The sequence below is a fragment of the Bos indicus x Bos taurus genome, chromosome 6, assembly GCF_003369695.1.
Source record: "Bos indicus x Bos taurus breed Angus x Brahman F1 hybrid chromosome 6, Bos_hybrid_MaternalHap_v2.0, whole genome shotgun sequence".
Classification (NCBI taxonomy): domain Eukaryota; kingdom Metazoa; phylum Chordata; class Mammalia; order Artiodactyla; family Bovidae; genus Bos; species Bos indicus x Bos taurus.
Genome location: NC_040081.1, coordinates 23,065,156 through 23,088,060, shown reverse-complemented (window position 1 = coordinate 23,088,060; position 22,905 = coordinate 23,065,156). Strand labels below are relative to the sequence as shown.

The 22,905-nt window shown below is 37.1% G+C and overlaps 1 protein-coding gene across 3 annotated transcripts in view; it reads left to right on the top strand.

Moving 5' to 3' along the window:
• The window catches only part of BANK1 (B cell scaffold protein with ankyrin repeats 1), a 320,699-nt gene that overhangs the window by 146,007 nt on the left and 151,787 nt on the right, over nt 1-22,905 (top strand). For all 3 annotated transcript variants that reach the window (XM_027543971.1, XM_027543970.1, XM_027543969.1), the window contains exon 7: nt 1,594-1,790. In XM_027543971.1, the coding sequence (XP_027399772.1) occupies nt 1,594-1,790 (197 nt within the window). The remainder of the gene's footprint in view (nt 1-1,593; nt 1,791-22,905) is intronic.

The following is a 22,905-nucleotide window of genomic DNA, read 5'->3' as shown; positions in this document are numbered from 1 at the left end:
TTTTCACTGCTTCAGAATTTTGCTGAAAGATAATTGACTTCTGCTTTGATGGTTTTGTTTCTGTTACTATAAATCTTCACATTGCCTGCTTCTAATAATGCCACAGCTATTAAAGTAAGGTGATGTGTAATTTCTATAACACAGTTTTTCTAGCAAGGTGTGAAAGTATAGAATAACAATAAACCACCACTCAGCAGTTTGTGTATGTGTGTGTGTTATCATTGGGGTAGAAGTTTGCATTCATCATCTTATAGTTATGCATAATTAATACATGTCTTCTAACTAATATGTAATTAGGAAATTCAAACTCCAAAACATTGACATGAAACCTACAAAATCCTAATGGAAAATTCCATACTGAAGATTTTTATAAAAGTGCCTACCTGTATTTGCTATTGCAGTTACTTTTTTTTTTTTTGTACACAAATGTTTATTTCTCAATTAAACATTCCCTTTAAACACAAGGAATGAATTCTAAATCTTCATAAACATGAATTAAAAATGAAAGCCCTCCAGTATAGTGTGTGTAATCACTTTGTTCTTGGTCACTACTGGCGTTTACTGCTTACCATCAAAAACAAAGGTTATTTAAAAATCATGCTACTGGATTTCTAGCTCTTTATCTATGACCAGTTCTACGCTGATCTGCAATGTTTAAAAGTTTACATCACCAAATCAAAGCAAGTTTAAGGTGTGAAACAGCTGTGCATTAAACACAAAATAAACAATAAAGTTACAAGATATAGTCAAGTTCATAACGAATATAGGTGTTCTTAACTATGTATGGCCCAATGTGTTCGAGACATCTCCCCATGTAATTCAGGCAGTTATGGGGGCCCTGGAGGGTCTGAGAGTTGCGATTGGACCATGTAGAATGCTACAGTATTGTTTACAGGGCTTGTTTCACCCAGCCCAGAAAGTCAGAGATGTGTATTGGAAAATTTACAACTCCGTCTACATTGGTTCACAGGATGCTCTCATAGCACATTACCCAAGAATCTGCAGTTGCTTTTTGAAAGAAAAAAACTCATACAGTAATCTAACATAACCCTTCCTGGAATTTCATGTTCATTTCAACTTCAAAAGGAAACAAAGTAGACATGGAAGTAAAAAACACAAAAAAGATCTTATAGAGGAATTCATTTGTTATTTAAGTATTTGGTTAATACTGAAATACATTGAAAAGAAGTTTTTACAGTGTAATGTTTTTGTTTTGTTTTACATTTGAGACTGATATGGCTTTCTATATTAAACTTACCATACAAGTAAGGGAGAGGCACTAATGCTAGTGAGAATATTGATGTATGCTTGATTTAAGATAAGGAATAGAAAGGGGAGAGTCTACACTGCTAAACCATTGATGGTTTCTTATTTGCTGACTCTACAAGTCAGCAAAGCTTTGTGGGTATTATTTTTTTGGGGGCGGGGGTGTGATCTTTTTTTTTTTTTTACTTTACAATATTGTATTGGTTTTGCCATACATCAACATGAATCTGCCACAGGTGTACACATGTTCCCAATAGATTGTGTCTGACTTTTTCTTATATGGTTCCAAATGTGATGAAAAAAATTATTCTGTTTTGCTTATTTCAGATTCTTATTTCAAAGAACTTCCAACTCTTCTCCACTGTGCGGCAAAATTTGGGTTAAAGAACTTGGCTATTCATTTGCTTCAATGTTCAGGAGCAACCAGGGCATCTAAGATAAAAAATTTGGAAGGTTCAGATCCAGCACATATTGCTGAAAGGCATGGTCACAAAGAACTCAAGAAAATCTTTGAAGACTTTTCAGTAAGTTGTTTTTTTCCATTTTATCTTGAAAACTGTTAAAATTAGTGTGTTTGTACGTGGACATTGCTCTTTTGACAGTGATGCTACTATACGGCTAGTCTGTAATGTCTGCTGGTTCTGAGTCATTGGTTGTCTTAAGCGTTTTGCAAGATTAGTCCACTTGTTTTAATATTGCCATGAACCAGCTCTGATTACATACTCCCACCCCTAAATAACCCTTTTTGAAACTTATCTGGCCTTTCTGGCTTCCAAATAACCTGTTAGCTGTTGTTAACCTGTTAACAATACCTGTTCAGTATTGGAAAGGAGTTGATACAAAGGAAATGAAGACCCGTTACCTTTAGTCTTTTGTTCAAAAGTCTTAAGTAAGACATTATTAGGCCCATGAAATGAGATAAATATTCATTATGTTAAAGGAATACATTTTGATAACCATTCAAAGAGTCTATCCAATAAAAAGCTAACTCGTGTTGCTTAAGTTTCTTTCTGGGATGTGACTCCTTTTCTCTCTCTGTTAAGTCCCAGTTGCTTTTTGTATAACTTGAGCTTGAAGCCCCAAATTTTAGAACACCCTTTGAAGGATATTAGCTTTGTAAGAATGACACCAAGGGACAATTCTTTTTACAGTTTTTATTTTTATTTTTTAATGGGAGGAAAATTGCTTTACAAGGTGTTGTGTTGCTTTATGCCATGCAGCAATGTGAATCACCACAGTTTTACATATATCACCTCCCTCTTGAGCCTCCCTCCCCAACCCCAGCCTACCCTTCTGGATCATCACAGAGCTCCAGGCTGGGCTCCCTGTGTTATACAGCAGCTTCCCACCAGCTATCTGTTTTATACTTGATGGTGTATACATGTCTATGCTACATTTTCGTTTACAAGGGACAATTTTGAAGGAGAGAATAATACCTTAGTACATAAAACACACTTTGTGTTTCCATAGTCAAATTTAAAAAAGCAATTATTTTCTGTTTGTAACAAAGGTGTATACATTTTGCTTGAGAAAGTGAATTATAATACTTCTGATGGCTCTTAGGAAAATATAGTAGTCAATTACCGTGTTGGTGAATATGTCAAAATTTGTCTTCGGTTTCTCAAAAGATAAATAATTTTATTGCCAGTAAACAGTTAATAGAGAACATTGAAATGCTTCTGGTCATTTTAGCATATATTCTGATTATTAGATTAAGTCACTATAATGGTGGACTAATGAAAATCGTTAGTATTTCTTATTTCCAGAGGACAAAATGATAACCAATCCAACTTTTTCCCCACTTTTAAGAATAGCAAATGGTCATTGGAGAGTATTGGTATCATCTACTATCTGGAATTATAATAGGATATCTTTTGCTTGTAAAAGAATACAGAAATTAATACAAAAATATATACAGAAACTAATAAACTACTTTTTAATCTTATATGTCCTTCAAATGAGGAATAAGCATAATTTTCCCTCCTGGAAAGGTTTTATATAGTGATTGTCATGTATGTGGGGAGTATAGTCATTTTAGTCATTATCCATCATGTATAGTCATTGATGAATGCAACATGCCAGGTAAGTCAATGAGTCAATTCAATTCAACCTTGTACATTGACACACAGTACTATTGTTCATTACATCCTGGGGACTCAATTCTACACAACTTTATTCTCAAAATTTTAACCACTGTTGGACTTAAAATTCCTCTTGAAAGTTTTCAACATCCAGGGTTACTTTCTAAGATAAATTGACTTTCAAAGGGTTATGCATTCACTTCTGATTCTCCAGTGAGGACTCAACTTTAACAGATGCAGCCCCATGCACACTACACATACTTCATAAATAATATGGTACTAAATAATAATAACAGTAGGTTTGCAAGCTAGTATGAGGGTAGGATTCAGTGGATGCGGAAAATAAATTTTTCTCTCTCACATCCTCTGGGTATTTATACCTTTGCTTCTGCAATAATAGCTTTGATATTTGATTGATATCATTGTCTTTAGGTGACTTAGTATTTCCTCTTTCACTGTGGCTGCATTCTAATTTTGCAAGGTTATACTTGATAATTACTCTATTAAATTTGACAAACTCTTTTTTGTATTCTGTCTTTTTGTTAGTAGTTTGCATTTTGCCAGTATGTCTATAGTAGACATTGCCATTATAGCTAGGATGGAGCAATTATTTTGCAAATGTATGTTTTGCTGTCACTATAGCTGAAGGAAGTGCCTGTAGTTATTGTAAGGGACAGCATTTTTATAAGCACATTTTATGGCTATGAATAGTTTTAGGTACAGTAATTTTGCAAGCTACCAAAGGTTCTTTTGTAAAAGTGTGTTAAGGAAATAGGAATGTATGAATTAGCTTGCGACATGCATGGTAAAGGGTGTTTCCTATTGATTTATTCTTCTAATATTCTTCTGATGACCAGTTTTATTTAAAATAAATCCAATAATCTTATCTGCTTGTTGAAAGTATGTCAGATAAACACATGATGAAATTTTATACTATGTTATAATAGTTATGTCTTTTTAAGAGTATATCTAAACTTAATAGAGAAAATGTGCAATCTATTTGCATTGCTAAAATGCTTTATTGTTTCTTTCATAATATTTATACAGCTTCAATATTATAATCACATTCTGATAGATCTCAGAGTTGTCACATATGCATTCAAATGTTCCATGAGCTATTTTCGGAATTGTTTAAAGAAATAGCTATTCTTTCAGTTTGAGGTTTATAATCCACCAATTGACCATACTTCTGCCCTGCAGAAATGTATATTTTTAAATTCAAACATACCCCCAACTGATTTACTGATTTCTTCAATTGTTCCTAGTCCTCCATCAGTGAAACACTGTTCATTTTAGAATCTCAGAGGGTATTACAACACAGTGATTTTGGTCATGACTGAATAAAATTGGTAGAAGAAAAAGCCAATCATGATTTTTTTAAATCAATAAAAAAAAAAAAGAGAGACTTGTTAGCAAACAAACAAAGAAGTGCCATCCGTATCTTAGTGTTAACTAGATGAAGAAGAAGGAAGGAGGAAGCAGAGAAGAAGGGGCCTCAAATCACTTTCCTGACATTTCTTCATGTCACTTTTTACTTTGAAAGGTTAATAATTTATACACAATCTATGAGCAGAGCCTTTCATTATTAATAGGTAGCTTAAAGAATCCTCCTGCTAATGCAGGAGATGCAGGTTTGATCCCTGGGTTGGGAAGATCCCCTGGAGACAGCAAGAGCAACCCTCTCCAGTATTTTTGCCTAGGAAACCCCATGGACAGAGGAGCCTGGCAGGCGACGGTGCATGGGGATCACAAAAAGAGTCGGACACGACTTAGCAACTAAAGAACAGCTATGTGAGACTTGGAACATGCTTTGCTGGTTATCTAATTAACACCTACACTTGTTTTATGCTTTCAGTACTATTATAGATAAAAATACCATATATTTCTATAACCCATAAAGTCTTTTAAATAAACTACTCAATTTTCAGTTTCTAACAATGCCTTCTGAGAAAATTAATGTGAAAAGTGGATGGACAGAGGTAAAGGATTGGTATTTAAATCCACAATTGAGTGTGAACCACAGTTTGTTTCAAAGGACTCTTGAGAAAATCTAACTATTTCAGATATCAAGTAGCAATCCTGACAACTAATTCCATCCTCTAAAAACTTATCTTTTAAGTCAAAAATAACTGAAACTTTGAAACTAAACTGAAACTTGGCTACAGATTGTGAGATACATTGTGATTTCAGAGGAAATACACAGCAAAAATTAGAATGTGTTTTAAGCAAAATAAGTGATATTTCTTTGTGTTATCCTCAGTATGTTACCCTATTTATCCCATCAGTTTAAACATTTCACAAAATGATTACATCGTGTATAAATAGAGAAATACATCCTCCTCTGTGGGTTTGCTGTGGAATTGGAGAGCCAACAGATATTTGTTGTTCAGTTGCTAAGTCATGTCCAACTCTTTGTGACCCCATGGACTGCAGCACCCCAGGCTTCCCTGTCCTTCACTATCTCCCAGAGTTTGCTCAAACTCATGTCCATTGAGTCGATGATGCCATCCAACCATCTCATCTCTGTCACCCTCTTCTCCCCCTGCCCTCAATCTTTCCCAGCACCAAGTTCTTTTCTAATGGCTCTTCTCATCAGGTAGCCAAAGTTTTGGAACTTCAACTTCAGCATCAGTCCTTCCAATGAATATTCAGGGTTGATTTCTTTTAGGATTGACTGGTTTGATCTCCTTGCTGTCCAAGGAACTCTCAAGAGTCTTCTCCAGCACCACAATCTGAAAGCATCAATTCTTCAGCGCTCAGCCTTCTTTATGGTTCAACTCTCACATCCGTACAGTGTTCAGATAGCATCTTTTTTTCTCCACCACAGTGTTCAATCACGTAGTTTGGTGCATATATAAATAAGATCTTAGTGATACCTCATGTTCATGAAAATTTCAGAAATAGAAAATCAGTTTTTCTTGTAGTTTCTCCAGTAGACTTTTCAAGAAGACTCCTAACTGAATGTTTCTCTTGCTTACATCCATGATGGGATTCTTGTGACATCCTGCTCTCACTGACATAGCCTGACACTGCTATTTACACCTGTGGACAGTGGACTAGTGTGGGCTAGTGTGTCTGTGTGTGTGTGTGCACGTGCGCCAGAATGAGAGAGATGAAGATTGATTCTGTTGCCCTCTAGTGTCTGCCTGGTAGACAGTGACTCTGATCCTTTTCAAATGGTCAAGGGTTTGGAATGAAAGTACAGAAGAGGCAGATTTTGAAGTACCTGAAGTATCCATCCCTCGTACAGCACAATGATTGACTGACTGCTGTAGGAAGGTAGGCTTTATGCTTAGCCCAGGGAACATTCATTCCTTTTGGCCCATTATTTCTCTCAATATTGGCTTTGCTTATTTGATATCTTATATTCTGTTTTGTTCCCTAGTGGATTATTACATATAATTTAGAACACACTAGTATATACTAGGAGAAGGCAATGGCACCCCACTCCAGTACTCTTGCCTGGAGAATCCCATGGACGGAGGAGCCTGGTAGGCTGCAGTCCACGGGGTCGCTAAGAGTCGGACACGACTGAGCGACTTCACTTTCACTTTTCACTTTTCACTTTCATGCATTGGAGAAGGAAATGGCAACCCACTCCAGTGTTCTTGCCTGGAGAATCCCAGGGACGGGGGAGCCTGGTGGGCTGCCATCTCTGGGGTCGCACAGAGTCGGACATGACTAAAGCGACTTAGCAGCAGCAGTGTATACTAATTCCCTCTAAATGGCAGCATACCCTGCTCTACTTATATAATTTTTCTTCCTTATAAGTCTAGAAGTTGATGAGGGGAATGGACTCCTCTCCTCCCAACATCAGCTGCGGGGGAAATGCTCAGCACATATTTATTCATTGATGGGAAAAAAAGGCAAGTATCAGATTTAAGGACTTGCTTGATCTCACTGAACCAGTAATATCCTTAACTGGATCCCATGCTTTTAAAAATATGTTGCTCATGTTCTTTCTACATTCAGAATTTTTTCAAGTTTAGGTTTAGAGTATTCATTGACAAATAACATAGCTGCTATCTTCAGCATTTATTTTTAATAGGCCAGCCTACAGTGAATTTTAGAATTCTGGCCTTTGTTCAATATTGATGTTTTGTTAGAACTGAAGAAAGTGGAACAAGTCACATAACTGCACTTGACTGCATGCATTACAAATTCATGTCTCAGTTATGCTTTTGGAGCTACTTAGCAATCTCCTTCTAAAATCGCATTAAATGCACCACAGTGGTGCATTACAGATTTTTATTCTTCCCTAAGTCCTCAAACTCAGTTTTGATGCCCTAACTGTGCAGTTCTAAACATCCTATTAAACTCCCTCAACTCTGTCTTCTTTGTCAAATTCTTATCTTTCTTCTAGTCATTTGGTCTTGGGATTCAGCCAAGTTCAATTTGAATCCTAACTTCATCAAATACCACATTTCCATCCTTGAACAACCTCTTTGTTTTCTCTCAGCTTCAGTTTCTTTATCTGCAAATAGGAAAAATAATTCCTTACAGGGTGTTTTAGGACTTGATGACATTAATGTGAACACATAAAAGGTGTAATAGATCCACAATAAATGATATTGCATTCACTTTATTTTCTTTTGATTTATTGTTATTCATATCAACTTGAGACCTCAGCATCAATCATAGCCTCTCTCTTCTTCCTCGTTAATCTCTCCCATTATGTTGACTCTTTCTTAAACAAACATGTTTGAATACACACACATTCCCAATAGCCCTGCTTTCTCTTTGATCCCTTTTTTTAGGTCCAGAACTAACTGAAAGAATGACTTTTCATTTCACTTATTTCTTTCCTCCTAACAACCCAAGCTTTGCATTCAGCCCAGTACTAAAGCTGCTCTGTCAAAGGCCATGAGTAATTTAGATCAGATCCACTGGATTGCTCTCAAACCTTGGCACTGGATTCCCCGACCCTGTCTTTTTTCTAAATCTCCACTGATCCTTTCTAACTTCCTTCTCTTACCCCATCAGCTGTGGTTCTTTCTACACAGTCTTCTCTCATGATTGATAGTCATTGTCTTTAGCCTGGACCTTCCTCCTGAATTAAGGTTCCAATTTTAGTTAGCAAACTGAATGTGTACACATAGATATGTTACAGGCCTCTAGATCTCAACACACCCAAATGTTCCTTTTCTTTCATCCTTTCTAATGGCATAATTATCTGCAATATTGACTTGGTGAAAATTTGAAAGTCATTTTCAACTCCTAATTAGATAGTCACAAATGCGTATACTATTTTCCATTTTTCAGATGAGGAAATAGATTTGTAGAGATGAAGTACCTTGTCCCAAAGTCACCCTGCTAAAAAATATGTCTGATGTAACCGTGAACCCATTCATAGCCTCCGTCTTCCTCACACTACCCTGATTCAACTATCAATTTGGTTATCTTAACAGTTGCACTTACATGTCATCTATCACATCTGTTCCCTTCTTTTCATTCTCTCTGTGGCTCTCTTGGTTTATACCTTATCTCCCTTTTGATCAACTGTGCTGAAAAGGCCCCCAGGGAGGTCTTCCTTCTCAGTTTTGGTGGCCTCCAATCATCCCATGTCAGGCTGCACACTGAGGACCCACCATGGCTTAGCCCAGCTAACTATTGTAGACGTATCTTTTGTGCATACACCTCAGCCACCAAAGTCCATTTGTCCTTCCTTCATGTAATTATTAAAAGTTATTCCCTTTACCTAAACATTTCTCCTCCTAAATAAAATATCCTGATCTCCTAACCATGCCAAAATCTCAATTCAAACCACCTATTCCCGGAAACTTTCATAGAAAATGGCTGTAGGTATATACCTCCACTATTATACATTCAATTTCCATCACAAACTTTAGCCTAATTTAGGAACATTATGTGCTAGAGGCTGAGCACCTATGCTCAAGAGCTACCTAAATACTGGCTCTGCTGCTTTCCAGCCATGTGCCCTGACTAAGGGTTTCCCAGATGTTCAATGATAAAGAATCCACCTGCCAAGGGAGGAGACACGGGTTGGATCCCTGGGTCTGGAAGATCCCTTGGAGTAGGAAATGCAGCCCAATCCAGTATTGTTGCCTGGGAAATCTCCTGGACCGAGGAGCCTGGTGGGCGACAGTCCATGGGTTTGCAGCGGGTCAGACACAAGTCGCATGAGTCATACACACACGGCACATGCCCTAAGTAAATCACTTCATCTCTCCTTGCTTAGGTTTCCTCATTTCTAAAATGGAGATAAACACCTGTTTTGGTACCATTGTTATGATAAACATAAGTACATATGAAACATGCACTAGAATACCTGATACGTAATAAGCACTCAATAAAAGTTATCTGTAATTATGTATTTGTCCTTCCTTCGTGTAATTATTAAAAGTTATTCCCTTTACCTAAACATTCCTTCCTCCTAAATAAAATATTTGTCCACTATTCCGTTTCTGAGAACCCACTCCTCCATGGGACTTTTTATAGTTTGAAGTAAGTGCTGGTGAATAGCTATTTATTTGTATTTTCTTGTTGGTTTTTTATGTCTGTCTCTCCAATACATTATGAATTCCATGAGTGCAAGATAGTTTTACCTCTTCACCACAGTTCTTTAATATCTAACTAACACAGTTTTTGGCAAACACTATGTGTTCACTGTATAAGCATTGAATGAATTAATCAGTTAGTGTTGATTACATTAACTTTTCAGTTCCTGGAGGCAAGTGTCATGCTCTGTTTATTCCATATTCCCCATAGCATCTAACCTAATGTCTTCCATGTTGTAGATAATAAATGTTTATTGATTAATAACAATAGTAATGACTCTCATCCTAAAGAAAAAAATTGTAAGTGTTATTTGGATGTTTGTCCAAGATGAGAAATAAATATTTTCTTATAGTTCTTTAAGAGAAGAGACTATGGGGAAGTAAAATTTGGATACAAAAAACATTAAACCGGAAAAAAATTCTTGTAGCCTCCAGAAACTTACCATTAGTAAAAGATACATTTAAAGCTGTTCATTATTTCAGTGGAGAAGGAAATGGCAACCCACTCCAGTAGTCTTGCCTGGAGAATCCCAGGGATGGGGGAGCCTGGTGGGCTGCCGTCTATGGGGTCGCACAGAGTTGGACACGATTGACGAAACTTAGCAGCAGCAGCAGCAGCAGCATTATTACAGTGCCAAGTGGTTTTAACCTTGGCAAATATTCCAGTGTTTTAGTGTCAATACCCACACTTAATCTTCTTGAGTCTCTCTTCAAATCCTCCACAAACAATTTTTATCCTTTAAGAACTAGATTCAGGCCAACACAATACATTAAAACTTTATCCACCATATTTATCATTATTTATCTAAACATCTAGAGATATTTTGTGATTTTATTTTTATACTGTTCGTACTAAAATGTATTTTCTTAGAAAGAGATATGCCAGTTTTCTAATTTGTAAAATATCTGTCCTAGAAATAGTGGGCATTTACATGGCAAGGACTATGATAAATTATGCAGTAAATTTATCATGATAAATTATATGCCTCTTATTTTTTTGCAAATGACAAGACAAGGAGAGAGATAATGTACTTCTCTTGTGAGTATCAGAGAACTAAACAGTTCCATTTTATGTTTATTATTGTCTATTCAATAAGTATGTAGTTAATGAACAATTACTAAGCATGAGGATACCATTAACAATAGATAACAGAATAATTTTATTTTCAGGAAAATATTGCAATTTTTGACCAGTAGCATAATTGTTAATGTGCAAGATCAGAATGGAGGTAATTTTTACTTTTCTTGATTGGGAATACTCGCCATGAAATTGTAAATTGGCTGTTCATATGAAGTGTACTGATTTAAGTAAGTTGCTTGAGATTAGTGGCCTTGTTCCTATAATGTATCCTGAAACGTGACTCAGCTCAAGCTCATTCTTTTTGTTCCATATAGATCTGACTCAAGAAAGGAAAGGAAAGAAAATAAAACAAGCTCTCCTTTATTGAATGCTTCTGTATCAAGCATTATGCTTGGTGATAACATATTAGATCAGTGTACTAATCTGTATGAGTTTGACATTTTTACTCTCATTTTACAGATCAGGAAATTAGATTGTCATTTGTTGGAGATAGTGCACTAATCTGATAGAGCTGTATTTCTCACCTAAGCCCAACTAAGCTCCATTTAATGATTTTAAGTACTGCATATCTCCTTCTTCCTTAAAATCAAATACTACCAATGCATTATCTTTTAATTTTCATCCTTTGTATTTATATTCTGATAGTACAAAAGTATATTGATAACTCTGCTGAGCTTTGTATTTTAAAAAATGATAGTGAGCATTGGAGCCTAGGAACCAAAGAGGAGAGAAAGCTGTCCCTATCTGAACAGAGTTAAACTCAAGTGATTTTAAATGTTTTTGTTTAACTATTTTAACTTTTGAAAGTAGTCTTTGGTAACATATATGAAGCCTTTTTTCTCAAAGCAATTATGTAAGAAGTAAATACATCAGTCAGTCAGTTCAGTTCAGTCGCTCAGTCATGTCCGACTCTTTGCGACCCCATGAATCGCAGCACGCCAGGCCTCCCTGTCCATCACCAACACCCGGAGTTCACTGAGACTCACGTCCATCGAGTCAGTGATGCCATCCAGCCATCTCATCCTCTGTCGTCCCCTTTTCTTCCTTATATTTATCCTGAATTATAGCACATTGTATTTAAGTGAAACAATGGTCTCATGGAGCAGCATGTAGTCATTTCTGGTTGGAGTTAGAAGACTTGTCTAGAAGAAAACAGTTATGGGATTTGTAAGGAAATACACGAATTCAACTCCTGGTTAAAATTACATTTTTATATAACAGAGAAGGGGTATTTGCTTTGTAAAGGGAAAAGTTGTGCAAGGATCTCACTCCCTAAATCATGAATGCTTAACACTGAAGCCCTATGGCGGCAGTATACTCAATGAGCAAAGTACCTCCGGCAAAACAAAGTCTCACTGGTGCTGAAACTGCTCATGACAAATAAAGTGATAGCTAGTGACCCAGAACATGATGAAATAGATGAACATAAAAAATGTCCAAAACATCTTCATAAATATTGAAAGACCCTGAAATGGAAGGCAAGATCATAATTGGAAAAGTTGAAATCACAGGAAATTTTTCCAAAGAAGATAAATCATGAACAGAATTTTAAATACTAAATATTTAATGGAGAAACATGAAGGATGCACCTGGGTGAAAGGAATGGAATGTACATTTGTGGGGAGAAAGCAGAGCACATGTAACCTCTGAGTTCTTGGACCAGAAAACAGAGTCATTTTATGCGTTTTTTTCATGGAATACATATTATCCTTTGACTTGTGTGCAGAAATGACTGAGGTAAGACCATAGACTTTTTTTTTAATTTAATATTTAGTATGAAACTTTAATAAAATATATAGTAAGAAATGCTGTTTTTAGAGCTTATACACACAGTCACAGATATTTAAAAATCCAAGCAATAGGATATGTTTTACTAAAAATAAGAGTGAAAAATGTAATGAAATAAATCAAGATATTTTTCATTCTTTTATCTGCTCTTTTTGTGGAATGACTTTCTTTTCTGAATGTTTGTCATTATTTATCACTTCAAGGGAGAGAAAGAATAACAGAGTAGGAAGGAAAAATGATTGCAATTTAGTAGTATCTTTGATTTTATGCAGATTATCACAAAGCACCTTGTGAGACATATAGACACACACCCCAACTGAGAGAGAGAAACATCAGTTGCCATTTAAAAGAATTATTAAAGGAATTCCCTGGTGGTCCAGTGGGTAGGACTTGGAGCTTTCATTTCTCAGGGCCTAGGTTCAGTCCCTCGTCAGGGGAACTAAGAGCCTGCAAGCCATGTGATGCAGCCAGGAAAAAACAAACAAACAAACAAGGAATTATTATTATAGTCTAAATTTGTATTGGTAATAATAAAAGTAAAATTTTTGAAAATATATTTGTTGAATTTTATAACTAGTATCTAGTAGTAACCATGGTAACTGAAAATATGCTAAAGATCTATTTTGTTTCTCCTCCCATATGATATAGGTATGTTTCTAGGAATTTATTCAGTTCTTAGTCTTTATTCTTTATTTTTATGTTCAGCTTCAACATATTATACAAACAAGTTGATATTCTAGGAAAAAATATGTAACTATGTGTCCATTTTAATTTCTGAGAAATAGCAGACTGTTTTTCTTTTGTAAAATGATTAGGATATGAATATCACTTAAAATCAACATCCACATTTTTAAGCTCTCACTAGATCAGGAATTTCTTTTTAGTGGATTGCTTATCTACGCCAAGCTGAGATTTTTCCCTTTATAAACTTCAGTTTCATTATACTTAGATCCTGTTCACCTTTTTATAAATCTGTGTCTAGGCATGCAATTTGAATAAAGAATACATAAGGCAAAATTCCATGCGAATTTAAAACTGAATACCTTTCTTTTACATAATATTCATAAACCAACAATAATACAGAAGTAAATAAATTTTATGTTTCGTAGCTTCCAAGGAGAAAATGCATCTGTTTATTTTCATTTTCATTTAAAAATAATGCATAGTTATTTTAGAATATTTGGAAAACACAGAGAAATATAGAGGTTATTTATAACTCTGCTGCTTCTGCTGCTGCTAAGTCACTTTAGTCATGTCCGACTCTGTGCAACCCCATAGATGGCAGCCCACCAGGCTTCCCCGTCCCTGGGATTCTCCAGGCAAGAACACTGGAGTGGGTTGCCATTTCCTTCTCCAATGCATGAAAGTGAAAAGTGAAAGTGAAGTCGCTCAGTCATGTCCAATTCTTAGCGACCTCATGGACTACAGACTACCAGGCTCCTCCGTCCATGGGATTTTCCAGGCAAGAGTACTGGAGTGGAGTGCTATTGCCTTCTCCGATTTATAACTCTACTTTCTAGAAATAACCACTTTACACATGTGTTTCCTTAAGTAATTCAAAACCCATTATTTAGCTAAACAGCGCTCATATTCTAATTATTCCTAGAACTTTTAAAGTAAGAGATTTCTTACATCTTTCCTAATGGTGCATACATAACTCCATGCTCTGGCTTCTTTTTTAATGCTTCCAGGATGTAGCATCCTCCTCCAGCTTTCCTAGTTCCCAGATAGTGTTGACTTTTCCCCTAGATTCTCACGCAAACATCATTCACAGAGACCTCTGTGTCAATACCAATTCTCACGACAGGTTTAGGGGCAGAGAAGGAGTTTCACTATAGCAATGACCCTGGTGCTAATCTTCATCCATAATAATCAGCAGTTTTTCCTCCAAATACTGCCCCACACAGACCTTACTTCTCTGCTCTTGCATACTCTCAGGAGTTTGGTCATCTTCTTTCATTCTTTTCTATTTATGTCTTTAAACAATCAATTTTTTTCTTAAACAATTTATCAGAAAGCCTTCTTTATCCTCAAGAAGAAATTTGGTGTCAGCTATTGAGCTCAATAAAGGACAGAAATGGTATGGACCTAACAGAAGCAGAAGATATTAAGAAGAGGTGGCAGGAATACACAGAAGAACTGTACAAAAAAGATCTTCATGACTCAGATAATCACGATGGTGTGATCACTGACCTAGAGCCAGACATCCTGGAATGTGAAGTCAAGTGGGCCTTGGAAAGCATCACTACGAACAAAGCTAGTGGAGGTGATGGAATTCCAGTTGAGCTATTCCAAATCCTGAAAGATGCTGCTGTGAAAGTGCTGCACTCAATATGCCAGCAAATTTGGAAAACTCAGCAGTGGCCACAGGACTGGAAAAGGTCAGTTTTCATTCCAATCCCAAAGAAAGGCAATGCCAAAGAATGCTCCAACTACCACACAATTGCACTCATCTCACATGCTAGTAAAGTAATGCTCAAAATTCTCCAAGCCAGGCTTCAGCAATATGTGAACCGTGAACTTCCTAATGTTCAAGCAGAGGAACCAGAGATCAAATTGCCAACACCCACTGGATCATCGAAAAAGCAAGAGAGTTCCAGAAAAACATCTATTTCTGCTTTATTGACTATGCCAAAGCCTTTAACTGTGTGGATCACAATAAACTGTGGAAAATTCTGAAAGAGATGGGAATACCACACCACCTGATCTGCCTCTTGAGAAATTTGTATGCAGGTCAGGAAGCAACAGTTAGAACTGGACATGGAACAACAGACTGGTTCCAAATAGGAAAAGGAGTTTGTCAAGGCTGTATATTGTCACCCTGTTTATTTAACTTATATGCAGAGTACATCATGAGAAATGCTGGACTGGAAGAAACATAAGCTGGAATCAAGATTGCCAGGAGAAATATCAATAACCTCAGATATGCAGATGACACCACCCTTATGGCAGAAAGTGAAGAGGAACTCAAAAGCCTCTTGATGAAAGTGAAAGTGGAGAGTGAAAAAGTTGGCTTAAAGCTCAACATTCAGAAAACAAAGATCATGGCATCTGGTCCCATCACTTCATGGGAAATAGATGGGGAAACAGTGGAAACAGTGTCAGACTTTATTTTTCTGGGCTCCAAAATCACTGCAGATGGTGACTGCAGCCATGAAATTAAAAGACGCTTACTCCTTGGAAGGAAAGTTATGACCAACCTAGATAGCATGTTCAAAAGCAGAGACATTACTTTGCCAACAAAGGTTCATCTAGTAAAGGCTATAGTTTTTCCTGTGGTCATGTATGGATGTGAGAGTTGGAGTGTGAAGAAGGCTGAGCACTGAAGAATTGCTGCTTTTGAACTGTGGTGTTGGAGAAGACTCTTGAGAGTCCCTTGGACTGCAAGGAGATCCAACCAGTCCATTCTAAAGGAGATCAGCCCTGGGATTTCTTTGGAAGGAATGATGCTAAAGCTGAAACTCCAGTACTTTGGCCACCTCATGCGAAGAGTTGACTCATTGGAAAAGACTCTGATGCTGGGAGGGATTGGGGGCAGGAGGAGAAGGGGTCAACAGAGGATGAGATGGCTGGACGGCTCACTGACTCGATGGACGTGAGTCTCAGTGAACTCCGGGAGTTGATGATGGACAGGGAGGCCTGGCATGCTGCGATTCATGGGGTCGCAAAGAGTCGGACACGACTGAGCGACTGATCTGATCTGATTCAGATATATATTTTTCTATATTTTATTCTTTCATATTTGTTGTATTGCAGAAACATTTTATGTTCTGCTGTTTTAATTTCAGATTTTATTCAATGCTTCTTATTATTGCATACTCCTTGAAAACCCGGTAGCCTGTTTTTTTAGTAGAAATATAATATGAGATGAATCCTTTGGAGATAAACTCAAGAAGTTGCTACTTGAATTGTTTGCCTTCACTTGCTTAAAATGTTTGTCAGAGAGGAATCAATGTAAACTGCAACAACTGTGCCAAAAAGTAGACATGGCCTTACCCGAAAACTGTAAGAGGTTTTGAACAAGTTAGAAACCCCAAATATTTGCTCATCAGGTGCAAAAGAACAGATTTTAGTATATCAGGCCTACAGCGCCAAGAGCAGCCCCAAGATTAGCTATAAGACCTGGAAGTGGCTTATGGAGCAGGAAGTGGTTGAATGCCCCTCCTTGAGAACAGAATAATCACCACATCTGAATCCAGCAGCTCTGCTTTGGACCTTCTAGACTTCTGACTTTAGGAGAGTAGGAGTTTTCCTTCATGAAAATTTCTGCCCTACTTTGGATTTAATATCCTTCTTAAAAGGCTGATGCTTTACTTCAAAGGAGTTCTCCCTGACTGATGGGCAAAAAGGAAAGAGTTGTGCAATTTAAGAGCACTTAGCAGTCCTATTTATTTAATCACGCAGTGTACTGCTTTGAGCCTAGACAAGCATCCCATGGACAGAGGAGCCTGGTGGGCTGCAGTCCATAGGATCGCAGAGTCAGACATGACTGAAGTGACTTAGCATGCACGCACCACAAGGAGAGATTTCACCTTATATCAATACTTACTTGATGCTGATTCAACGTGAAAATTGATTCAAAAGTGAAAAATTGTCAATCAATGAGTTACTTGATACACACAATACCAAATTTTACTAGTTTTTCATTAAAATTGTGTGTAAATGCCTTGGGTTTCAGAGATTGAAAATACACAAGAACAAAAATTTTCACTGTTTTGATTTTAGCAGTTACCACAAACATTCCCATTAAGCTCCAAAATCAGAAGAAAAAAGTAAAGAGGAAGAATAGAGAGGCAGGTGAGAGAAAGAAACAGACGTTTGTAGAATAGAAGAAATGGGTAAGGCAACTGTCTGTGTTTTTACCCACTCTGTTACTCTGAAAAAATACTTGATTTTTAATTAAGTGTTTCCTTACACGTTTTTCAGGAAAGACGTTTCTCCTGGTTAGTAAGCCCAATGTATGTCACTGCTTAAAATAGTCTTTCCCTGAAATGGTGTTAGTTTGGCTTAACAGAGTCAAGCAAAAACCCCATTTGTAATTCTCAGTAAGAACTATTCACAGATGTCACAGCTGCTGTATTTTTTTTCACTGTGTTGCTACATAATGAATGATGAATGATTCATATTTTCATAAAGCTCCTAGAAGAGCTAACAGGATCTGTATACTTTTTCTTCATATACACATAGGCTATAACCCTAAAAAAAAAGATTCCCCGAGTTTTTATCCCTTATTCTGGTTCCATACAGAAGGAGACAGAGGTCACAAGGATCAGGGCTGTACCCAGATGTTCTCCATGGCCATATGCTTTGGGGAGGGGGGAGTGGGGAGGGAGAAGGGAGAGGCAGAAATTGGAGCAAACACTCTGGGAAAAGCAAGGTGAGTAAAGTATGTGAATAGACTTTGAGTGTTGTTTTTTTTTCCAACTCAAAAAACAGGTAATTACATTATCAGTAGTATTACCCCAAATGAAATGAGCTCTTATTAAAACTCCAAGAAAGCAAAGATTTTATAATACAAATACAGTGCATGTTTTATGTTTCCAACTTTTTGAAAAGATATAACATAGTATTTCCATCAGTCAGGTTTTCCACATCAAATATGCTATATTTTCATAAGGAAGTGATACATAAGTTTCTCATAATATAAAAATATTCATCCTCCTTATTCCAAGGTCTGTTTTGTCTTCTCTGTTTCATAATTATGAAGTAATCTTTTACACTGGTTGTATAATCAGTATTTTTTAAATGCTTTGTTGTTTAAACATTACTTTAAGAATTAATGATTCTTTGGATAAACCTTGAAGGGCACTTTGTCCTAGCAATAGCTGAACCCTGAGAAGTCATGCCGTATCACCCCAGGCAGAGGAAAGTCTTACCCTTTTGAGATGCCATAATATCATTCCTGAATGATACTGATTTTGCAATATTTGTTTGAACATTTGCTACTGCTGCTGCTGCTAAGTCGCTTCAGTCGTGTCCGACTCTGTGCGACCCCATAGACGGCGGCCCACCAGGCTCCCTCGTCCCTGGGATTCTCCAGGCAAGAACACTGGAGTGGGTTGCCATTTCCTTCTCATGAAAGTGAAAAGTGAAAGTGAAGTCGCTCAGTCGTGTCCAACTATTAGCGACCCCATGGATTGCAGCCTACCAGGCTCCGCTGTCCATGGGATTTTCCAGGCAAGAGTACTGGAGTGGGGTGCCATTGCCTTCTCCCGTTTGAATATTTATGTAGCCTCAATTTTTGGAAAGTATTCTTTATATCCACTAGATTAGGAAAGTGGGAAAAGGGCTTATATTGTAGACTGAGGGGCTTCTAGTGGATATAAAGAATACTTTCCAAAAATTGAGGCTACATAAATATTCAAACGCCATTGCCTTCTCCTGTTTGAATATTTATGTAGCCTCAATTTTTGGAAAGTATTCTTTACATCCACTACAAGCCCCTCAGTCTACAGTATAAGCCCTTTTCCCACTTTCCTAATTTCATACTTTATGGAAAACAGCTGGGATGGCAAATTCAGCCACAACAAATGAATATTTTGAAATACTTCTTTAGAATAATATCTCTGCTCTCATCTTCATTGTTACAAATACCACAGCTGCTTAGAATGCCATAGTCATGGTCTGTGAGAGCAAACGTATTATTTTGATTACCTGTTGGTTCCGTACAGAGTGATTTTAATGCTTATTAAGTTAAAATTAATTGAGTACCCACAGGTATTTTCAGTTGAATACCCAAGGCAATTCATGAACTAGAGGGGAATGGTATATATGTGTTACAGTTCTTCTTAAATAGAGACAATTAATGTCATTAAAATTTTTTCAAGGTTGAAACAATACCTCATTCTAAACAGATAATTCATCATATTTAACATACTTGCTTTAGACACTGGTGGTCTTCAAGATCCTGACAAAGTTCATACTGCTGCATGTGGTGGCTCAGTGGTCTTTACAGTCCCATAGAGCCCTAGCTTTTTATAATCCTCAGACTTCTGATTTCTCAGAAACCTTCTGAACTTAAGTTCTTTGTTTTCCTCTGGCTTCTTTCAAACCAATTAGCTTGTGTAGAACAGAATAGTCTAGAGCTGTCACTTGCATGCCTGCTGGTCAAAAGGAAATGCAATTTCAGTGAGTACAAAATTAATCACAAATGTTAATTAGAGCAATCAGTATTGACATCGTAGCTTTAGAGAGTGGACCTCATGAAATAAACACAATGGCATTATGCTTTCAGAATAAAAGCATTCAAAGGCAAATTGATTAAAATTTCATTGGAAAAATATACTCTTGGAAATTCTTTTCTATTAATTGGCTTGAATTTCAGTCATTCTTGATGCTTGAGGATAGAAAAGGGTGTTTAATATAACTCAGTGTAAACTGAGTATTTACAGGGTATAACCATGGTGGCATGGTTTCTACTTTAAATTTATATGAAGGTCTGTCCAAGGTCAGATTACATATCAGAAAAATGCAGAACTAAATATATAAATATTTTTAAGGAATATTCATCAAGTATCAAAGCTCTGAGCCAAGCAATATGATTTCTTCTTCTTCTCTCCTTATATAGCAACCTCTTCCTTGTGATATATATGGATGTGAGAAATTAAAGATTATGTCTGACTTATTTTGTTTCCAAAAATATAATACACGGTACCAGTTGAAAGCTAAATTTTTGGACTTGTTTTTTTAAGTAAGTTAATCACCTCTTAACTTGAGCCAGAAAAGCAGTTATTGTTATTCGGCTCTAAGTCATGTCCGACTCTTTGTGACCCCATGGACTGCAACACAACAGGCTTCCCGGTCCTTCAACAACTCCCAGAGTTTTTTCAAACTCATGTCCATTGAGTTGGTATGCCCATTCAACCATCTCATCTGTCATCCCCTTCTCCTCCTGCCTTCAGCTTTCCCAGCATCAAGGTCCTTTCCAAAGAGTCACTCTTCACATCAGGTGACCAAAATATTGGAGTTTCAGCTTCAGCATCAGTCCTTCCAATGAATATTCAGGACTGATTTCCTTTAGGATTGACTGGCTGGATCTCCTTGCAGTCCAAGGGACTTTCAAGAGTTTTCTCTAACACCACATTTCAAAAACATTAGTTCTTTGGCACTCAGCTTTCTTTATGGTCCAAGCCTCACATCCATTCATGACTACTGGAAAAACCATAGCTTTGACTAGACTGACCTTTGTTGACAAAGTAATGTCTCTGCTTTTGAATATGCTGTCTAGATTTGTCATAGCTTGTCTTCCAAGAGGCAAGCATCTGTAATTTCATGACTGTAGTCACCATCTGCAGTGATTTTGGAGCCCCCCAAAAATAAAGTCTGTCACTGTTTCCATTGTTTCCCATCTATTTGCCATGAAATGATGGGACTGGATGTCATGATCTTCCTTTTTTGAATGTTGAACTTTAAACCAGCTTTTTCATTGTCCTCTTTCATTTTCATCAATAGGCTCTTTAGTTCCTCTTTGCTTCCTGCCATAAGAGAGATGTCATCTGCATATCTGAGGTTATTGATAATTCTCCTGGAAATCTTGGTTCCAGCTTGTGCTTCATCCAGCCTGGCATTTCACATGATATACTCTGTATGTAAGTTAATAAGCAGAGCGACAATATACAGCCTTGACGTACTTTGTTCCCAATTTGGAACCAGTCCATTGTTCCATGTCCAATTCTAACTGTTGCTTCTTGACATGCATACAGATTTCCCAGGAGGCAGGTCAGGTTGTCAGGTATTCCCATCTGTTTAAGAATTTTTCAGTTTGTTTTGATCCACAACAAAGGCTTTTGGCGTCGTCAATATAATAGATGTTTTTCTGGAACTCTCTTGCTTTTTCAGTGTTCCAACAGATGTTGGCAATTTGATATCTGGTTCCTCTGCCTTTTCTAAATCTAGCTTGAACAACTGGAAGTTCATGGTTCAGGTACTATTGAAGCCTGGCTGGGAGAATTTTGAGCATTACTTTGCTAGCGTGTGAGATAAGTGCAATTTTGTGGTAGTTTAAGCATTCTTTGGCATTGCCTTTCTTTGGGATTGGAATGAATACTGACCATTTCCAGTCCTGTGGCCACTGCTGAGTTTTCCAAATTTGCTGGCATATTGAATGCAGCACTTTCACAGCATCATCTTTTAGGATTTGAAATAGTGCAACTGGAATTCCATCCAGTAACTTTGTTCATAGTGATGCTTCCTAAGGCCCACTTGACTTCAGTCTCCAAGATGTCTGGCTCTAGGTGAGTGATCACATCATCGTGGTTATCTGGGTCATGAAGATCTTTTTTGTATAATTCTTCTGTGTATTCTTGCCACTTCTTCTTAATATCTTCTGCTTCTATTAGGTCCATACCATTTCTGTCCTTTATTGTGCCCATCTCTGCATGAAATGTTCCTTTGGTATCTCTAATTTTCTTGAAGAGATCTCTAGTCTTTCCCATTCTATTTTTGTCCTCTATTTCTTTGCATTGATCCCACTGAGGAAGGCTTTTTTATCTCTCCTTGCTATTCTTTGGAACTCTACATTCAGATAGGTATATCTATCCTTTTCTCCTTGCCTTTAGCTTCTCTTCTTTTCTCAGCTATTTTTAAGGCCCCCTCAGAATATCATGTTGCCTTTTTGCATTTCTTTTTCTTGGTAATAGTCTTGATCGCCACCTCCTGTACAGTGTCACAAACCTCTGTCCATAGTTCTTCAAGCACTCTGTCTATCAGATCTAGTCCCTTGAATCTATTTGTCACTTCCACAGTATAATCATAAGGGAATTGATTTAGGTCATACCTGAAGGGTCCAGTGGTTTTCCCTACTTTCTTCAATTTAAGTCTGAATTTGCCAATAAGAAGTTCATGATCTGAGCCAGAGTCAGCTCCTAGTCTTGCTTTTGCTTACTGTATAGAGCTTCTCCATCTTCAGCTACAAAGAATATAATCAATCTGATTTTGGTATTGACGATCTGGTGATGTCCATGTATAGAGTCCTTTCTTGTGTTATTGGAAGAGGTTGTTTGCTATGACAAGTGCATTCTCTTGCAAAACTCTGTTAGCCCTTGCCCTACTTCATTTTGTACTCCAAGACCAGATTTGTCTGTTACTCCAGGTATCTCTTAATTTTTTACTTTTGCATTCCACTCCCCTATGATGAAAAGGACATCTTTTTTTGATGTTAGTTCTAGAAGGT